The sequence below is a fragment of the Corythoichthys intestinalis genome, chromosome 1 (genome assembly GCF_030265065.1).
Source record: "Corythoichthys intestinalis isolate RoL2023-P3 chromosome 1, ASM3026506v1, whole genome shotgun sequence".
In the NCBI taxonomy this organism is placed as follows: domain Eukaryota; kingdom Metazoa; phylum Chordata; class Actinopteri; order Syngnathiformes; family Syngnathidae; genus Corythoichthys; species Corythoichthys intestinalis.
In genome coordinates this window covers 5,066,441-5,086,634 of record NC_080395.1, presented here as the reverse complement: position 1 = coordinate 5,086,634, position 20,194 = coordinate 5,066,441, and the positions used below count along the sequence as shown (strand labels likewise).

The 20,194-nt window shown below is 42.9% G+C and overlaps 1 protein-coding gene across 1 annotated transcript; it reads right to left on the bottom strand.

The window, feature by feature from the left end:
• Positions 1-5,869: 5,869 nt before the first annotated feature.
• Positions 5,870-20,088, bottom strand: LOC130920822 (NACHT, LRR and PYD domains-containing protein 4A-like). The gene is made up of 5 exons (XM_057844286.1): positions 19,408-20,088; positions 12,691-12,861; positions 12,166-12,336; positions 11,409-11,582; positions 5,870-6,515 (listed from the first exon to the last, which is right to left on the bottom strand). Exons 1-5 carry the CDS (start codon positions 19,947-19,949, stop codon positions 6,509-6,511), a joined length of 1,065 nt encoding a protein of 354 aa, XP_057700269.1. The 5' UTR covers positions 19,950-20,088; the 3' UTR covers positions 5,870-6,508.
• Positions 20,089-20,194: the final 106 nt, after the last annotated feature.

The following is a 20,194-nucleotide window of genomic DNA, read 5'->3' as shown; positions in this document are numbered from 1 at the left end:
CAGAAATGTAGTCCATGACGTCCTTTCGCATACCCGGCCACCAAAACCTCTGGGAAATGAGGAAGAACGTGCGGGACACACCCGGGTGGCAGGCAAACTTCGAGGTGTGCCCCCACTTTAGCACACCTGCACGCTGAGCGTCCGGAACAAAAAGTTTGCCAGCAGGGCAGCCTCCGGGCACCCTAACACCCCGTAGAGAGTCTTCCACTAGCCGCTCAACCTCCCATCGGAGTGCGCCGATGATCAGGTTCTCTGGAACAACAGGCTCCTCTGAAGACATTTCCTCCACCGGTTCATGAATTCTTGACAAGGCATCGGGCTTCCCGTTGCGTGATCCCGGACGGTAAGTAATCACATAGTTGAAACGTGTCAGGAACAGCGCCCAACGGGCCTGGCGTGTGTTGAGGCGCTTGGCAGCCCGGAGGTACTCCAAATTCTTACGGTCGGTGAGTATTTGGAACGGCACCTCCGTCCCCTCCAACCAGTGCCTCCATTCCTGTAAAGCCTGAACTATAGCGAGCAGCTCCCTGTTGCCGACGTCATAATTTGCCTCCGCGGGGGTGAGGCGGCGGGAGTAGAATGCGCAGGGGTGTAGTCTCTGGTTGACTGCAGACCTCTGGGATAGGATGGCCCCCACTCCGGAACTCGACGCATCAACCTCGACCACAAAAGGAAGATCTGAGTCAGGGTGAACAAGGACAGGTGAGCTAGTGAATGCCCTTCTAAGACCTACAAAAGCGGCTTCCGCCACAGAGGACCACACAAACGGGCGTTTATTAGAGGTCAACCTGGTAAGGGGCTCGGCCCTCATACTATAGTTCCGGATAAAACGCCTATAAAAATTGGCAAACCCGAGGAACCTTTGTAACTGCTTACGTGAAGTGGGGGTTGGCCAATCTGCAACTGCCTGAATTTTGGCTGGGTCAGGCCGTAATTGCCCTTTTTCGACGATGAAACCAAGAAATTGCATTGACCCGCGGTGGAACTCGCACTTCTCGGCCTTGACAAACAGCCTATTTTCCAGAAGCCTTTGGAGGACCATGCGGACATGTTGGCGGTGTTCCTGCAAGTTTCTAGAAAATATTAAGATGTCATCTAAATAAACAAAACAGAAGACATTTAGCATGTCACGAAGCACATCATTTATGAGGCTCTGGAAAACAGCGGGTGCATTAGTCAGACCAAAAGGCATGACTAGGTATTCAAAATGTCCGAGCGGGGTTTTGAAAGCGGTTTTCCACTCATCTCCATCCCGAATCCTAACCAAGTGGTAAGCGCTGCGCAAGTCTAACTTGGTATATATGGTGGCTGACTTTAACGGTGCGAAGGCCGAATCTAATAATGGCAGCGGATATTTGTTTTTAACAGTAATCTCATTGAGGCCCCGGTAGTCAATGCACGGCCGAAGACCCCCATCTTTTTTGCCAACGAAAAAAAACCCCGCTCCCAACGGTGAGGACGAAGGGCGAATTAGGCCAGTTGCCAAGGAAGAGGTTATATAATCTCTCATAGCCTCCTGCTCAGGTTTAGAAATTTGATATAACCTCGAGCTAGGTAGTGGGGCATTGGGCTGCAAGTCAATGGCGCAGTCGTAAGGGCGGTGCAGAGGCAGGGTCTTTGCCTGGTCTATACTAAAAACCTGTTCGAGATCATGGTACTCGGCAGGAACATTTACTAAATTTACAGGCTCGGCAACTGTTTGGGCTTGATCCGGAAGCAGGCACGCCGAGCGTAAGCAGTGCGCGTAACAGAAGGAACTCCAAGTCACTACTTGTGTTTTAGTCCAGTCAATATTAGGGTTATGCATCTTTAGCCAGGGGAGCCCTAGCACAACCGAAGCCGATTTACATGGCATAACCAAGAAGCTACGAACCTCAAAATGGTTCCCGGACAGCTTTGTTTTAAGCGGGGGCGTTATAAACCTTACGTCCGCCAGGGGTCGCCCATCGAGATCTAGAACCTTTTTAGGAGTAGAGAGTCTTATTAATGGGCATTTAAGAGCATCAACAACACTCTGGTCTATAAAACATTCATCTGCCCCCGAATCTATTAAAGCAGTGAACCTAAAATTAACCCCCCCCCATGCGAAACCTCCCGGCAATTGCAGTCTCATTTCACCTCGAGTTTGTTTTAGTTCAATCGACTCGTTGCGAGGCAAATCATTTGACTGATTGCCATAATGTACGAACCTGGTCCCCCCTCTGGCGAGAGGAACCCCAGGGGCCGAAGATCCAGGACGACGTGAAGAGATCGCGTCACAGGCGGCAACGTGGTGCCCCGGCAAGCCACAGTAAAGACATAAGCCCGCCCTCATCCGTCTCCGCCGCTCCTCCGTAGAAAGACGACCGCTGCCGAGTTGCATTGGCTCCTCCCCCGCCAGGACCGGACTCCGCGTCGGCGTAGAGGTTGATGGTGATTCGACGAAGCCGTCTGCACGTAACGTTGCCGGACCGTACCGCGATGACGACCCACGACGGCCCCGCTGCTCCAAGGCTCGTTCCCTCTCGCGCTCCTTCAGTCGATTGTCCAACTTCACGGACAAGGAGATAAGGTCTTCCAGGCCCGAAGAATCCTCCCGGGCCGCCAACTCGTCCTTCACCGCAGACGACAGCCCCCTCCGAAAAATTCCACACAGCGCCGCCTCATCGTAACCGCACTCCGCGGCCAAAATGCGGAATTGGATGGAGTAGTCCGCCACGCTAAGCTCGCCTTGAAAAAAATCCAGCAGGCGGCTGCCTGCCTCCTTGCCTCTAACCGGGTGATCAAACACTCTCACAAACTGTTTTAAAAGTCTCGAATGACTGACGGATTGCGGGATTAGCGTTGCTTACCGCCATTGCCCAAGTGGCCGCTTTACCGGCGAGGAGACTCATGGTATACGCTACACGGGACCTGTCACTCGCGAACGTATATGGCTGCTGGTCATATACAAGGGAGCACTGGTGCAGAAATTGTCGACATGCGCCGGGTTCTCCCTCGTAACGATGGGGGTGTGGCAACACTGGCTCCCGGAAAGCAGCCGGTGGAACAACCGGAGACGGGGCGGAGTGATCGGGCGCCGCGGCAGCGTTACCTACGCCACCGGACTGTGCAGGTGGGGCCATATTTTCAATTCTAGTGGTTAGCGCGGTGATCACGTTCACTAGTTCATTTAACGATTGTTCATGCTTGCTGATCATATGACCATGACCGGCAAGCGCGTGGCGAATACCCTCCGAGTCTGTGGGATCCATGGTCGGACTATTCTGTTATGACGGCAAGCCGTTAATGTGAATCCAAAAACACAGACCAGGAGATCAATAGAACAAATGTTTGTGTTTAATTAGTATAACAAAGGGCGCACGCTAGAAAACGCGGATATAACAAGTACAACTTAGGACGCACGCTAGAAAACGCGGATATAACAAGTACAACTTAGGACGCACGCTAGAAAACGCGGATATAACAAGTACAACTTAGGACGCACGCTAGAAAACGCGGATATAACAAGTACAACTTAGGACGCACGCTAGAAAACGCGGATATAACAAGTATAACTAAAAGAGCACCCAAGATGGCGTGAATATAACAGAGTACAAAATCCTAACTACAAAAACCAGAAGAGCACAAAAGTAAATAAGATCAAACCAGAAACACGACCGAAGAACGTCGGAAGGCACCGAGGATGACGATGAGCACACAGCGGTAAGCAAGGCAGGAACAAGCATATGCAATAGTCCGACACTCGCAGACGGTGACAGGAATCCTTAAATAGTGAGCGCTCCTAATGCGCCACAGGTGTGCGGCCACGGCCCCGCCCATCCAGCTGAATCAGATGCTGGAAAGAAAAAACAACTGAGAAGGCATACAGATATGACAATCGGGAGCATCACCTTTGTGGGTTTGATTAAATTCTCACAATGGCCAGAAAAAAAGACAACTTTCACGTGAAACTTGACAATCTGTTCTTAGAAATGACAGCTAGAATAGAAATTGCCAAGGAATTGAAGATTTCCTATAACGCTGTGTACCACTCCTTCAGAGAGCACTACAAACAAGATCTAACCAGAGTAGAAAGAAAAGCGGGAGGCCCCGCTGCACAACCGAGCAAAAGACAAGTACATAAGAGTCTCTAGTTTGAGAAATAGATGCCTCTCAGGTCTTCATATAGCAACTTCATTAAATAGTACCCGTAAAACGCCAGTGTCAATGTCGACAGTGAAGAGATGACTCCGGGATGCTGGCTTTTGGGGCAGCGTGGCAAAAAAAAAAAAAAAAAAATTTTTTTAAAGCCAAATCTGAGGCACGCTAATAAAAGGAAACAATTAATATGGTCAAAAGAACACAGACATTGGACAGAGGATGATTGTCAAAAAGTGTTATGGACTGACGTATCATAGTTTGAGGTGTTTGGACTTTGGATCAAAGAACAACTGAAAAGATGCTGGAAGAGTGCCTGATGTCATCTGTCAACCATGGCGAAGGTAATGTGAAGGTCTGGGGTTGCTTTGGGGCTGGTAAAGTGGGAGATTTGTACAAGGTCAACAGGATTTTAAATAAGGAAGGCTATCACTCCATTTTGCATCGCCATGCCATACCCTGTGAACAACGCTCGATTGGAGTCAATTTCATCCTACAACATGACAATGACCCAAAGCACACCTCTAAATTATGCACGAACGATTTTGGAAAGAAGCAGGCAGCTGGTGTTCTATCTGTAATGGAGTGGCCAACACAGTCAACAGATCTCAACCCCACTGAGCTGTTGTGGGAGCAGCTTGACCGTATGGTACGCAAAAAGTGCCCATCATACCAATCCAACTTGCGGGAGGTGCTTCTGGAAGCGTGAAGTTTCTCTAGATGACCTCAACAAATTAACAGCTAGTATGTCATTGGTCTGCAAAGCTGTAATTGTTGCAAAGGGAGCATTCTTTGATAAACGCAAAGTTTGAAAGAGAAAATTATCATTTCAAATAAAAAACCCTATTTCTAACCTTGTCAATGTCTTGACAGTATTTTCCATTCATTTTGCACGTCATTTGAGAAATAAAAGTGACTTTTGAAGGAAAACACAAAATTGTCTGGGTGACCCCAAACTTTTGAACGGGAGTGTATCAGGGTAATGACTATATATCAGAATGGTGATATATCACCTTATTGTCCTGCCAAGAAGCCACATATTGTTTTCAAAAGGTGACATGTTTAAAAAAGGAAGCAGTAGGTTGCTAGCCAATTTTTCAACGACTAGAATGTCTGTATTACTACATTGGCTGCCAGCACCGTCTAAATGATTGAAACTTTTGAATCGATGTCCACAAGTTTGCTTTTCCCCTTCATCCTGTCGGAACGCTAGAAGCTGGTCCGGCGACGTCAAAGAGTTCTCTTCTCTCAGGGCGAGTTACATTTACTTTTCGACTAACTTTTGAAGAAAAAATTACTTCTAGAGTAGTTTCACCACGCCATCCATTTGACATTTTCTTGAGTCGAAGAAAAAATGCTACTCTGCTAATTTGGCCTACGATAATCGTTCGTGACTTAACCAAAAGTAGGTGGCCAAAAATTATACTCAAGTTGGAGTAGCGTTACTTCCAAATATCGTAATATTGCTTCAGTAAAATTTCATCATCAATCATTTGACAATATTTACTCAAGTACAAGTAAAAAAACATCCTTTGGTGAAAAGAATACTCAAGTGCTGAGGAATTACCGATCATTAATATTTGAAATAATGTCATCCGAGTAGCGTTATTTGTTTGGCCATAATACTGTTCATAAATGTCATAAAAATAACATGGACATCTGTCCAGGTAATTGTAAAGCATCCTCATCTTCTATAAAATTGCCCTCTCGCTGTGATTAGTACCAATTTTTCTTTACCATTAGGAATACCTTTTAAGTGGATGAAACATTTCCAGTGTATTTATTCAAGTTTTTGTGGATTGTTTGGTGATTTTTCAACTTTCATTTCAGGTTAGGGTTTTACAGGTCCATTACAAAATAACATTAGATCCTCTTTTTGACATGAAGAAGTGAAAATGATCATTTTTAAAACATTGACGTCAAAATGAGCAAAACAATTTCAAGTGTGCGTGTTACCTTTTTCTGAATTTGTGACAAACATGAGTTGAACTTTAATAAGGTATTTATTGAACTCATTGGCTGCCGTCGGCGGTGCTGGAAGTCCAATCCATTTGGTCATTCCATCCCAGTCCAAATGGATTGGACGTTTACTCGTGACAAACATATTCCAATTCATGGCAGAAAATAACTGCCAGCTGTTTGGTGGCAGCATGGTAGAGCGGTGTTGCAGCAAAACACCCGACGCCGGCAGACGAACCTCCTCAAATTCGGTGAGCGTGGCCGCTTTTGCCGTTTGCGCCGATACCTGGTGCTCTTGAGGTCGTTGGACAGTACGTAGCATCGAACTAAATCTGAAGAACAAATGGGCTCAACGTCTTTTAAAAATGAACATCTGGAATGTCTCGCCCTTCTTGAGACCAGGGATCAAACGTTCTTCTTAGCAGTACAATTAAACCCTGAAGAAAGACACAAAGAAAAGGAATTGAACATGAATAAACACCAGGGTGTCCCCTCCATATAAAAAGATTGAGGCGCGCTGCCACGCCTTTTTTTTTTTTTGAAAGATTTAAAGAAACATTCTAATTTATAATTTGGATAATTAAACAAGACGTCTATATAATTAATTAAGCGCTATTTGCCATAAGTCATCTGAAATAGCACGTCAAATACAAATTGTTCCTTTACACGCCTTATTTTGAAAATCACATCAGTTCTCCTGTTGTAAACTTCCGCCTGACGTCGGCGCGGACTCTGCGGAGTTGGAAATCGGGGGCAAAAATATCCGTAGAAAGCTATTCCATTTGATGAATGGAATTCCAGTGTTTAAGCCTTTGAAAACAACCTTAATATGGACATTGGACATAACGTTGAAGTTCTTTATGGCATGTCTATGACCCAAATCGTTGCGTCCTAGGAGCTTATTTGCCACAGGCCAGTGAAAGGAGGAGTAGAAATAACCAAATGGTTATGGCAAGCGTTGTATTTTAATGTTGCGATAACGTGTTCAAAAGCGGAATGATGCAAGATCACAGCTTTACACTCAGCTCAGGAAGACGCTCCAGGGAAGGAGAACTGAAAGCAAACGCAGGTTATCTGGCTCGGACCAAACATGGACAGAAATGGCAAAGTTCAAGCCCTGGCTGTCCCACATAAATCAAGGTGAGTTTAAGATTTGTGCAACTATTATTTTTATTTATCATAATTGTATCGTTTTAACTTCAAGTGCCCGTGACACAAAAAAAGCATGTGTATTTCTTATACCACGCGGTATTTTATGCTAGTGAATGAAAAGGACCGCTTGCATGTGTGTGGAAGCGATCAATATATTTATTCAATTTTTTGAATCCCGCACTACCAAAATGGGATTTATGTGAAACACTGGGATCATGGTACACGTTTTAACAAGGAGGCGGCTTGCATTTTGTGGCTGACTCCCTGTACACCCAGAAGGCCACTCGGCCGACGACCGATGGCTCGTCGCACGCCACGGTCGCCGGCCGATGAGCGTCCGTGCTCGGGCAGCCAGGCGCTCTCATCTGCAGTTCTCGATTGTGTCCAGACTTCTACCCCCCTTCGGTCCTCTTCGCGAGCCCGCCTATCGAGGCTAGCCTCGGCTTAGCCTCGGGCAGCCACGCGTGCCGGCGTCGGCCGGTTTGTCCACTGAGAAAAGTTTGTGGAACTATTATTTTTATTCATCATAATTGTATTGTTTTAACTTCAAATGCCCGTGACACACAAAAAAAAGCATGTTTCTTTCCTACTTCATGCGGTATTTTATGCTCCTGAATGAAAAGGACAGCTAGGATGTGTGTGGAAGCGATCAATATATCAAGTCCATTTTTTTAATCCCGCGCTACGAAAATGAGATTTTTGTGAAACACTGGGATCATGGCACACGTTTTAATAAGGAGGAGGCTTGCATTTTGTGGGTGACAATGCTCCCCGTCCACCAAGAAGGCCACTCGGCCGACGACCTGCGACTCGTCGCGCACCATGGATGCCGGCCGACGAGCGTCCGTGCTCGGGCAGCCACGCGCTCACGTTTGCGGTTCTCCATTGTGTCCAGACTTCCACCCCCCTTCGGTCTTCTTCGCAAGCCCGCCGATAGAGGCTATCCTCGGCTTGGCATCAGGCAGACGTCGGCCAGTTTGTCCACTGAGAATGCGCTATTTTCAGCGTTCATTCCCCTCTGCGCCCCCGGCGACGGGCACTGCCTGGCTGCCGAGCCCAAACTCGCTCGCTGCCGGTGGCTTGCCGATCGGTGAAGACAATCACCCCCGCTGCCTTGTGTTACACGTGCCGGGGTAGTTTTGTGTGATTTTTTTCCTTTTTGAAAGGCGAGAAAGAGACTTGGAAGTGCCGCTCGGCTCGGGTTAGCATGTTGCCTAGCTGTCACGCCTCCAGTTTTTTTTTTACGCTTTTTCCTCAGTCTTCGAAGCCGGGACAGGGAAATGACAAAAGCCGGACAAACTCCGGTGACATAAAATACCGTTCGGGAGGTTTAAGAAGTCGGTAGTTTTGACCATTATGCAGTAGTTTAGCTCTGCCGTACTGAATAAATACATTTTTGATACTTCATATTCCATTTGGCACAAGACTGTTATTTGTCACGAACATACCATTTATTTAGCATTTGGGGAAAAATACTTAAATAAAAAGAATATCCTGTAAAAATACTGGAGTAGAGAGATTAAAACAATGATGACATTTTGCTGCTCTGCAGCTGTAGGCGCTAGATCGCTGTAATGACAGGAGTGGCTAAACTGCAGGTTAAAAGACTCATTTCTCGTCATCTGCGCTTTGCCAAATTGTTGTATATAGTCAAATCGTCTCAAAATATTAAAAAATATCAAAACTTTTATTTCCAATAATAATGCACGGTGGCCAAGTGGTAAGCACATCCGCCTCACGGTTCTGAGATCATGTGATCAATCCTGGTCTCCGGCCTTCCTGTGTGGGGTGTGCATGTTCTCCCCGTGCCTGCGTGGGTTTTGTCCGGGGACTCCGATTTCCTCCCACATCCCAAAAACATGCGTGGTAGGCTGATTAAACACTCTAAATTTTCCATAGGTATGAGTGTGCGCATGATTGGTTGTTTTTTTCCCCAGAGTGCCCTGCGATTGGTTGGCAACCAATTCAGGGTGTACCCTGCCTACTGCCCGTAGTTCGCTGGGATAGGCTCCAGCACCTCCGCGACCCTCGTGAGGACAAGCGGCATGGAAAATGAATGAATGAATGAATGAATAATAATGCTATTTAAGATTTTTTTTTTTTTTATCGGGTCACAGGCGCTTTAACCTTGTAACACCGAATGTGTCGGCTGCAACCCTTTACCCATATTATCTTTGAAGTCTCGTCACGCTGTAGTTACGTCACCCATGTGCAACTGCCTGGTCTCATTTGAAAGTGCGTAAGTTGAGGTCCACAACAGTTTTGACTTCAAGTCAAGTAAAACGGGAGATAATGTCATTCGAGTTTTATTGCACTCACAAATAAGTATTAAAACGCTGCATGGACCATGTGTTTATGTCCATATTTCCATCATTTCTTGTCTTTTTTCAAAACTGAAAGCACCACCAAAGACGACATATCCCAAGAGCCGTTGTGGGGTCAAGAAGGAGGGACGTAATGTTAACATTTTTTAATAAATTGCCGAGCGAGGCGCCACGTAAGGAGAAGGAGGCAACGTAGCGAGCGACGGCCGGTTGGATTGAGCGAGCAACTTTGAAACGTGCGGAATAAATCGAAAACTAAGTTTAGCGCAAACTTATGCATAATTTCATCAACTCAAGGAAGAGGATGAGCCGGATTTGCCGTTGTTTTACTCGGATGAGCCGGCGTCTCGGCGAGTAACAACAGCGCGCAAACGTTGCAAGAGTGGCGAGTGGGCTGTCTGACATAGCTCCATGTTCTGTTCAAGAGCAAACTTTCTTAAGTCGCACGCCTGGAAAAATTGAATTGGACTAGGTTATTGTCGATATTTTTTAAGGACTTTTTTTTTCAATGTTATATTTGATATTTTTTTCTTCACTATCAATCTTTTCAATTTTTATATACTGTAGATGTGTGTGTTCGAGGAGGTTGATTGCATGTACCTGTGTATACTTTTGATAAGGTGATGTGTACAATTCCTCACCTCACAAAGCGATATCCTCCAAACCCTTTTTATGTTAGATGATATATATGTTAGATGATACATATGTTTATATATTCCCTATTTTACACTGTATATAAAGGACAAAAACACCTATGACCATACCTGCTGTTTGTGTTGAATTGTCAAACATAAAACTATTCATTCTTATTTTGTTCTGTCGAATGTTTACCCTAACAAGTTGAATAAATATTATCAAGCTTCAAAACGGTTGGTCGAGCATGTTTGGTTGTCAATGGGACATCAACATCACAAATTTTCTAAAATGTTGATTATCATTGGTCAGTGAAGAAAACAACAATTTGGATATGAAGATTATGGTGTCCTGAAAAAAGGGACCCAACCTGGCCATTGTAAACAATTTTTTCTTTGAAATATAAAGGCAACATTAGAGGCATGCAAATTCGGCCAACATTGGCGTAGGTGTTAAAGGTACGGTGTTGAAAAAGGTTTGTTTATAACTTGGCACACCGCTTGTCCCAAAAATTACAAAACAGATGGTGAATTTGCATTGAAATAAGTATTTTTCATCACATTGAAACAAATATATTTTTATATCGGTTTGTACTAGGGACTAACTTTCAAACAATCAGAAAAGTAACTCCCTCAAAGACATTTCAGTTTTGACTTAAATTGCATTGACTAATGTAATCTTTGAAAACATGGATTTGAAATACTGTAGTCCTAACGGCTAATCCAGTTTACGTGTATGTAAATTACAGATGTTTGTGTCTTCCCATTGCTCTTATTTATTTTTTTTTTGTGTGTCTTCATTTCGCATTGCTCTTATTATTATTTTTTTTTTTGTATGGGTGAAGACTGAGACAGACCTGAGGAACCGGCTGGGGACAATCTGGTGGCACGCATCACATTGACTATATAAGGACCACTTATTGCTGATTTCCTTCATGAAAGAGCCTTCAAATTGTTTTTTAAAAATCAAGTGCAGGCAGGATGCAAACTTTGCAAGTAGATCTTGTTCATGGTTCTTCTTGGAAAAAATGAAATGTATTGATAGTAATCAATAATATAATAAATTGTTTTAAAAAAAGAAAAAATCTTATTTGTCATGATATGAAAAAAATTCCACCACGGCAAGCTGTCTGAATCCGATGCAGCCCACCACCACAACAGCTTCAAAAAATTCTAGCAGAAACCCTGAAAACTCTGACAAGCAACATTGTTTTGATCCTACCCGACAGTCTGCAGGCGATAGCTTGGATCCTCTTGGACGTGCGATAAGACCCTCCTTCCTTCTTCACCTATTGGATTACCCCACAGCAATAGGTTTTGAAGATGGGAGGGGTTTGACTTGAGCGCCTCGGCCAACAAAACGCATCCTTTATCCGTGATCTTGCAAAGTGTCAGCCTGCAACAAATGATATAACTGCGTGAAGTCAGGAAGGGAACCAGGAAGATTACCAAAAAAAAAAACAGCACATCACAAAACCCTGTGATAAATATGAAAAAACTAATCGTTTTATCCAAGGGCATAGGTTTGCATAGGGACGATAGGGACAAAACACTACCAACTTTTTAGGATGCTCAAATTGTCCCCACCAACTTTTAAGCAACCTTATATGCATTATATAATGTGTTCAGTTATGTATATGGCTAATTTAGATTGTCTTCCTATATGATGTGACGATAGAATTGACCCTAGCATTATTAAGTGAATTATTTTTAATATTATCAGACTTCCATTTACCCCTTTTTCACTTGCTAATGAGCCAGTCCATGTTTTTTTTTGTGTTCATGTTCTATTTTCAATCACCAACAGGAACGCTCATGTGCTGGCTGTAACAGTCTTCATTTATTATGGATGTCGTCAACAAGGACGTTTTTCTCGTACGACTACACTGAGCGAATTGTTCTTTTTGCTCATTACACAGTGATTCCATTGATTACTCGACCGGAACCACAGAAGATTACCAACAGGAGCAGCTCCTTACGTGAGGGACTCCAATTTGCAGTTTGGGCTGGCCAGTCCTTTTGAGAGGATCTCCACCCCTTTGTCTGACAGAGCGTTCCAGCTCAGATTCAGATGCCTCAGGTTGGCTGGAGATCTGAGAATGGAAGCCAGCGGGTGACAGCCGTCTTTGTCCAGGCCACACATTCTTAAACTGGAGAACACAGGCAGGAGGAAGACGTGAGCCAAACATACAACCTGCTGACTTTAGTATGCTGCTTTGAATAATAATCATAGATTTTATTTCAAGATGACAAAAAGGCAAATTACAAAACCTGATTTATCGTTTTATCGATATGGTGGATTGTATGATCTAGTCATGATGTCACCAACAGGAACGCTCATGTGCTGTCTGTAACAGTCTTTATTAGTTTTGGATGTCGTCAACAAGGATGTTTGTTTCGTACCACCACATTGAGTGAATCATTCTTTTTGCTAATAATAGCAGTGATTCTATTGATTGGTTGACCGGAACCACAGAAAATTATGAACAGGAGGAGTTCCTTACATGAGGGACTCTAAGATGCAGTTTGGGCTGGCCAGTCCTTTCGAGAGGATCGCCACCCCTTCGTCAGACAGATTGTTGTAGCTCAGATTCAGATGCTTCAGGTTGGATGGAGAGCTGAGAACGGAAGCCAGCAGGTGACAGCTGCCTTTGTCCAGGTTACAACCATGTAGACTGGAGAACACAGACAGGAGGAAGACGTGAGCCAAACATAACGCCTGCTGACTTTGGTCCGCTGCCTTGAATAATAAGAACAGATTTTATTTCAAGATGACAAATAAAAAAACAAAACCCAATGACAAATCTGAAAACTAATCCTTTTTTCGATATTTTGCATTTTATTTTCAAGTGAGGATGTGAGCAACAGGAACGCTCATGTGCTGACTGTTATGCAGTCTTCATTTGTTTTGGACGTCGAAAACAAGGCCGTTCATCTAGTCCCACCGCGATGTTTTTTGTTTGTTTTGTTTTTTGAATTCAAGATTGAAACTCGGAATTTCCTCGAATTTCAACGCAGTTGACATTCTTCAAGATTCTGAATTTGCAAGTGTTTCAGGATGAACTTCAGGTCAACATTTTCTTTGCCGCCATATACATTGAAATTAAGGCTGGCCAGCAATGAAAAATGTTCATCTCAGTGAGCAGCATGAAATCCTCGCAATGAATCACACAGAACCATCATCAAATCAAAAGAAAGCAAGAGACCCAGCTATATAAAGACCTCTTGAAATGCGTCTTTCCTCTCGTCCAAACAGCCGCGAGTCAACTTCGGCACCAGTGCCAACCATTTCCGGTTTCCTAACGCTTTCACTCCCAGCCGTTTTTCAGAAGACACCGTCTTCTGTTCAGTTGCGATGATTTTGGCCGACTTGTCAAGCACTACAGAATATTGTGTTTGATGGCTACACAAACATTTATTTTTTTTTCACAAAATGTTTTGACTCTTTTCCATTCTACAGTGATGAGCAGTTGAAGATTAGGAGTAATTTCCTTTTTCTATACGCCTTTGGTAGCGTTCTGGAGAGCTGGAGATTCTGTTCAGTTACAAACAGTTGAAAGTAAAGATGCACGATAATGTCGGTTACCGATAATTATCGGCCGATAGTGGCAATTATGACGTCACTCAGATAACAGATAAAAAAAAAAAATCAACCGATAATGGAATCCGATAATTTGATACTTGATTTGGCCTCCAATTGTGCGCAATCGAAGCAGTTTTGTCCAATTCTGCACTGCCGCCTCCTCAACCCCTCCACCCTCGGAAGCCCCTGATGCATGAGTGACGCGACATGGTTGAGGTAGTTGGATGTCGTGGCGGCTCTGTCACCAGCGTGGGTTGATTTTTCTGTGTGTGAAACAAACGGTGCTCTCGCCATCTGCAAAAACACGCACTGCAGAAGTACCACGAGGCGGAAAGAAAGCGTCCTCATGCAACACCACTAACCTGATAAGACAATTAAAGCTGCATCACAAAGATATTTGGAACGAATACGAGGCTGCTGCTAGCGCGAAGGCTAAAGCGAACGTAAACATAAACTAAGCTAAGTTACGGGGCTTGTGACGATCGAGAGACTCTTTTGGCAGCTCGGTCTCGGGCAGCCCCGCCCCACTCATCTCCAGTTCAACTCATTAAGCACCACGGACAGACAGAGGCCTGGCGCAGGTGCTCACTTGCGGGCCGGACGGACTGAAGAGCACAGGCGGGAGGAGGTGCCAGGCTCGGTCGGACGAGAGACGTTTTTTTTTTTTTACTGAAGTGACCCGAGAACCAAAGCCCCGGATGAAAAAATCATGCAGTTTATACTGTACGTCCACCATTCTTCGTGAAACGCATGCCGATCACATCAGTTTCATCACAGACATTTGGACATGTGACGTCAGTCAAGTAAGCATGTTTATCATTCCGGCACAGTGGTTAGATGATCATTTCAACATGCACCAAACCACACTCACAAGAAGTCAATCAGTCAGTGATGCATTCAGTACGCTATAAATTTACGACAAGGCATGTGCCGGTATGAGATTTTGACGGTATCACGGTATTGCAATTATAGCTCCAAAGTGTGTCATTTTGAGATGTATGGGTTAAAAAAAAAATCTTGGATTTTTTTTTTATATTTCAGAACATATTTGCAAATTGTTACATGAATATAATGTTAAAATAAATAAACAGATAACATATTTTAAATAAAATTAAAATGAATAGAACTTATAGGCTATCCACAGGCACAGCTGTGTTTGCTCAAGATTTGAGCAAGAACAAAAATAATTGCTATTAGAAAAAAACAAAACAAAAAAAAAACAAAACAAACGCCTCTAAATAAAATCAAAAAATATTTACTGCACAACTTTTTTTGTTTTTTTGGAGGGGGCAAAAAGCTCAAAGTTTCGCCATTTTCAGCCATTGTGTCAACTCTAGTCTACATGTCATGCCGTTGTGTTAAAAAGACATAAAGTTAATAAGTTAAAATATAAATATTGTTGTGTAACGGTTTCATCTCAAAAAAACATTGGGAGTGAGACCTGTCCTTTTCCAGCGAACGTGCATTTTTGGTTAGGGCAAGATCATCTGTCGCAATCAGCGATCTTTGACGCTGTCATATCTGTATGCCTTCTCAGTTCTTTTTTCATTCCAGCATCTGATTCAGCTGGAGGGCGGGGCCGTGGCAGCACACCTGTGGCGCATTAGGGGCGCTCATTATTTAAGGACTCCTGTCACTAGAGCTGGGAATCTTTGGGCACCTAACGATTCGATTACGATTACGATTCAGAGGCTCCGATTCGATTATAAAACGATTATTGATGCACCTCCCTCCTTTTTTTTCTCGTTTTTTTTTTTTTTTATTTATTTTTTTTTATGTTTTGTACATTAGTTCCAAAATTGTTCAAAAATACTCTCAGGCTAAACCACACTACTATTTCAGTATCAAGTTGACATATAGCAGTAAACAAATATACAAAAATAACATTAAATAAAAAACTCCAGTCCCCATTCTGTATCAGCAGCTTTCAACTACATTCAATTAATTTAATGTTGTGAATCAACCATTAAATTTGTTAAAATTGCTCCCGTTATTCCATAATTTCCCTTTTGTCTACTTTCAACATGTGAAAGTTTTAAAACTATTTTAAAGATAGATTCAAGTCAATATTTTACCGATTTAGGAGTATTTTAGATAAAAAGTTAATTAGGTGTGCTTGGAAGGTTCGCTACAACAGCCTTGCAGGGAAGTGTACTGCTTTAAGATGGCGGCCGTTTATAACGCCCGCATCTAGCTTTTTTTTTTAGATGTGCTGCTAACACTTCCAAAGCTGTAGTGCATCTAGTCCTATATAAATGATATCCACCGTAACATTATATGGATGTAGTTTGAAGCAGCTTTTCGGCAGCAGTCAGGTATGTTGGTGTGTTTTTTTAATCTCGTTGCATGAGGTGAGCTAGAGCCGTGAGTTGAGCATTGGCATTAACCGAGGGGCCTGGTAATGGGAAGCATGATGTTTAGCTACTCTTGCTCCGTTCCGTCCCGAAGACCGCGCGCCGCGCTGAGTGTTGTGTACTTCCGCTTTACTTCGCATATTTTAATAATCGGAATTTGGATGTTTGTGAATCGTTCTCGAATCTTTAACGGCCAAATCGCGAATAATCTAAGAATCGGAAATTTTGCACACCTCTACCTGTCACCGTCTGCGAGTGTCGGACTATTGCTTGTTTGCGTGTTCTTGCCTTGCTTACCGCTGTGTGTGCATCATCCTTCGAGCTTCCCGATGTTTCTACGGTCGTGTCCTGGTTTGATCATTTTACTTTTATGCCCTTGTGGACGTTGTAGTTAGATTTTTGTACTCTGTTATATTCGCGTCTTATAGCGTGCTCTCTTAGTTGTACTTTAGTGATGGGTCCGTGAGACCTCATGAAGCGTGTCGAAACAGTGACACACTGTGTTGAGACAGTGTGGATACTGTGTCATTGAATACTGACACCTGCTGGACATAAAAGTCCCTACAGGCAACCCACTTGACAGACTGACACTGAATTGATGACATGGCATGTAAAATCAAATCATTTAAGTCTTTGCATTCATATTGCATTATTCCATATCTTTAAATTATGTGAACATATATTATAATGTGAAAATGTAAGTAATAATGAATGGTGAATGAGGAGTGCCTGTGGACTTTTTGTTTTGATAAAATTTTATTCAAAAACTTTTTTAAATGTTTAAAATTTGGTTGGTTACTTTTTTTTTTTTTTTAAACAATCCTGCTGTGGACAACACACTCGCATGGAACCAACGATGCCAGCATGCAAAAGAATTTCCAGTTGAAAGAGGTTTGGATAAGATGGCCATTGGCTCCTCCAGTATTGAAGAAAATCTGCATTGCGTGCCATGTTCGGCTCGGCCGTGCATCGTTGCACTTTTGCAATTTCATCTACAGTTGCATTGCCTCCTTGACTCCCCACTTCGTCATCTAAGTGCTACCATGGCCCGTCAGAAAGAAATTGAAGTGGACAAAAAATAAATTTTATGAATAAACATAAATTAAAATGATAAATTTCTATAAATATTTATATAAATTATAGCTTAATTATAGATTTCTAAAAAGTGACCGTGGGAAAGTAAAGGAATGGCTATACCTTTGTTTATTTTGGGATTATCAGAGACTTCATTCTCATGCTTGGCCCAATAAGTCTTCAGCATTGAGGAGGTGGGAACTGTTTGTATATGACAGGTTAGTCATATACAAAGTACAAATGCGACATTTCACCTGCAAAAAAATAACTTTAATAGTAAAATCAACAGACTTAGAAACGCGCCGCAATCTGTTCAACGCGTTCTGACCAGGACTCGAAACCACACGCACGACACGTCGGGGATAAACGGCGTTTGCTCTGACCGCTAAGCTAACACAACTGCCCGCACGTATTTACCGCAAACGACGGACCCGCATGCACCCGTCACACTAATAAACTAAGATTGACCTTAAAATTAATTGTATTTTGAATGGAAGATGACAAGTGCGTTTTCCCTATCTTACGTCCATTTCCACAGCATGTAGACAACGAGGAAGTAACCGTGAGATGTGGATTGTTTCAGCAGCTCCATCCCGTTGACAGACGCGCTTCCTTTTGAACCGGTTTGCCGCGTCGTGACTGTGTGGACACAGTTCAATGAGTTCATGCATCGGTCACGTGATTTTCTTGTAGCGATATGCGTGCCGACGCAGGGGTTGCTCCATGAGCTGGTTGCGCGCGCCGGCGCATTTGTATCACTGGACCCATCACTACTTTGTTATACTCGCCTTTTAGGCGTGCTCCCTTAGTTGTACTTTGTTATACTCGCAATTTTGGCGTGCTCCCTTTGTTGTACTTATTGAATACAAACATTCACTATTTGTTTTTTGGTCTGCGATTTGGATCCGCATCAACGGCTTGTCGTTCACAACAGACGCTATTCTTTTTCCCTTCATTCAAGCTTGTTTCCCAGTGGCCATGAGATTTACAACCTTGACGAAGTTGCTCTCCCAAATAAGACTAGGCTAACATTTTCTACGGTATGACGGAAAATTTTAGTGGTTTTGAAACCGTGAGGTTTTCATACCACGGTAAACCTTGAAACCAGTAACCGGCACGTGTCTATTTATGACGTCTTCATCAGATCAGTTTTCTTAAATCTAGACAAATAATTTTTTCTCCATCTTGTTTTGAGTCTTAAAGACTAGTTAACGGAGGAATGCGCCAGATTATTCCACTTACTTGAAGCAAATATTACCATTTGTTCTTATTAAGCCCGTACATCTAAAAACTTGGTCATTTTTCACCAAAATCAAGAAAAAAAATGCTTTCCAATAATGTTTTGAACCATACCTATTCTTGAATAAAGAACATCTCTGACAAACATGTTTTTTAGGATTAAATATATTAATGTATTGCTTGAAATAAGGCTGTTAAGCTTATTTTCAGCTAGCTAAATTTCTTATTTCAAGAAATCTGAGTGAAATGTACTTGAAGCGCTGGCAGATAGTTTCACTTATTTCCAATAGATTTATACTGAAAACATGGGAATTTAACTGGTTTTAAGGAGGTGTGCTTTTGCAGTGTAGTAATGTTATATATGCATGTTAGGAATGGCTTACTTTTCCAGGCATTTTTGTGCAACATAGGTATCTACTCTAAGTAATTGTTGCCAAAAGTTTACCATTACACAATGTCAGATTTAGATGTTGGAATTTACTACTTGTTCATATTTGATGTTGAAAAAACGAGAAAAAAAATTCTATTTTTACACAGTAATATTTGCTCTTGTGTATACTTTAAAATTTTACATATAACGTTTAATAGAATTAATGGCTTGACATTATCGATCATCGGCTGGGACGAGGAGGAAATTGTCGGTTATCGGTTGAAAATGTATTATCGTGCATCATTAGTTTAAAGGACTGGAAGGATTTTTTTTCTATAAGTCTTTGGTAGCAAACCTAAGTGCTCCCAAAAAAATGTAAAAACATGTCTTTGGGAGTGAATGCGCTCATTTCCGTTCTTTCAGATTTGTTGTTGGGTTCTGTAATACGCAATTGTTTTCAGATTCTTTTTCTTTTTGCCTGTTTTGTGATTTGCAGTTGTTTTGTTGAGTCATCATGTTTTGTGACTTGTTGCACTTGTTTTTGGATTTGCCATTGTGCTTTTGGATCTTTTTTACTTTAAAAAGACTTTAAATCACGCACCTTGATCGTTGAGAAGCCTTGACCACCACCAACAGCTTCTCGAGCCCCAAAGGCAATGGGGAATAACGCCCCAGGTCAAAGGACTTCATGGTTTTGTCGTGTGTCAGTAAAAAGAAGGCCAAGGCTGACCACATGTCATTTGGCATGCTGTTTGTACGATATTGTCTGGAACGATTTTTCTTCTGAAACTGCTTCAGCAGAGAGTCGTCCTTCAGCTCCTTTAAGCAGTAGAACAAGTTGATGTTCTTCTGTGGAGTGTTTTGTTTTATCCGCTCCTTGATCAACTTGACAGTCTTTGGCTTGCTTCGTCTGCAGTCCTGAGGAGCTTTCAGCAGTTCCCCCACTAGTTTCTGGTTGCACGCCAAGGAAAGGCCAAAGAGGAAGCGGATGAATATGTCCAAGTTTCCTTCACTCTCCGAGGCTTTCTGGAGAGCAGACCGGTGAACCTCTGATTTTCCAACCCCCTTCATCTTCTGTATCTTCTTCAGATTCTTTTTCTCCATCGTCTGATTCTGTTTCTTCTTCTGATTCTTTTTCTCCATCTTCTGATTCTGTTTCTTCTGATTTTTCTTCTTCTTCTTGGAAGACACACTCCAGTGCCTGCTCTGAATCAGCCAGTATGTTCTTGTTGTCGTGGAAGAGGCAAATCATCACGTGGAATGCGGCAAAATACTCCTGGATGGTCAGATGGACAAACTGAAACATCTTGCCCTGTTGGTTTCTTCTAAGCGGACGGACCTCCTTAAACACCTCAGTGAATATTCCGGAGTGTTTTGCAGCTTGGCTG

Bases quoted from the DNA above. Each gene is read 5' to 3' on its own strand.
- LOC130920822 (XM_057844286.1), bottom strand. From the start codon at position 19,949: ATGGAGAAAAAGAATCAGAAGAAGAAACAGAATCAGACGATGGAGAAA. The intron at 12,337-12,690 runs GTAAGGAACTCC...TGTGTTCTCCAG, and splicing joins TGCATCTTAGAGTCCCTCAT to TTTAAGAATGTGTGGCCTGG. The intron at 11,583-12,165 runs GTAAGGAGCTGC...CATTTGTTGCAG, and splicing joins TGCAAATTGGAGTCCCTCAC to GCTGACACTTTGCAAGATCA.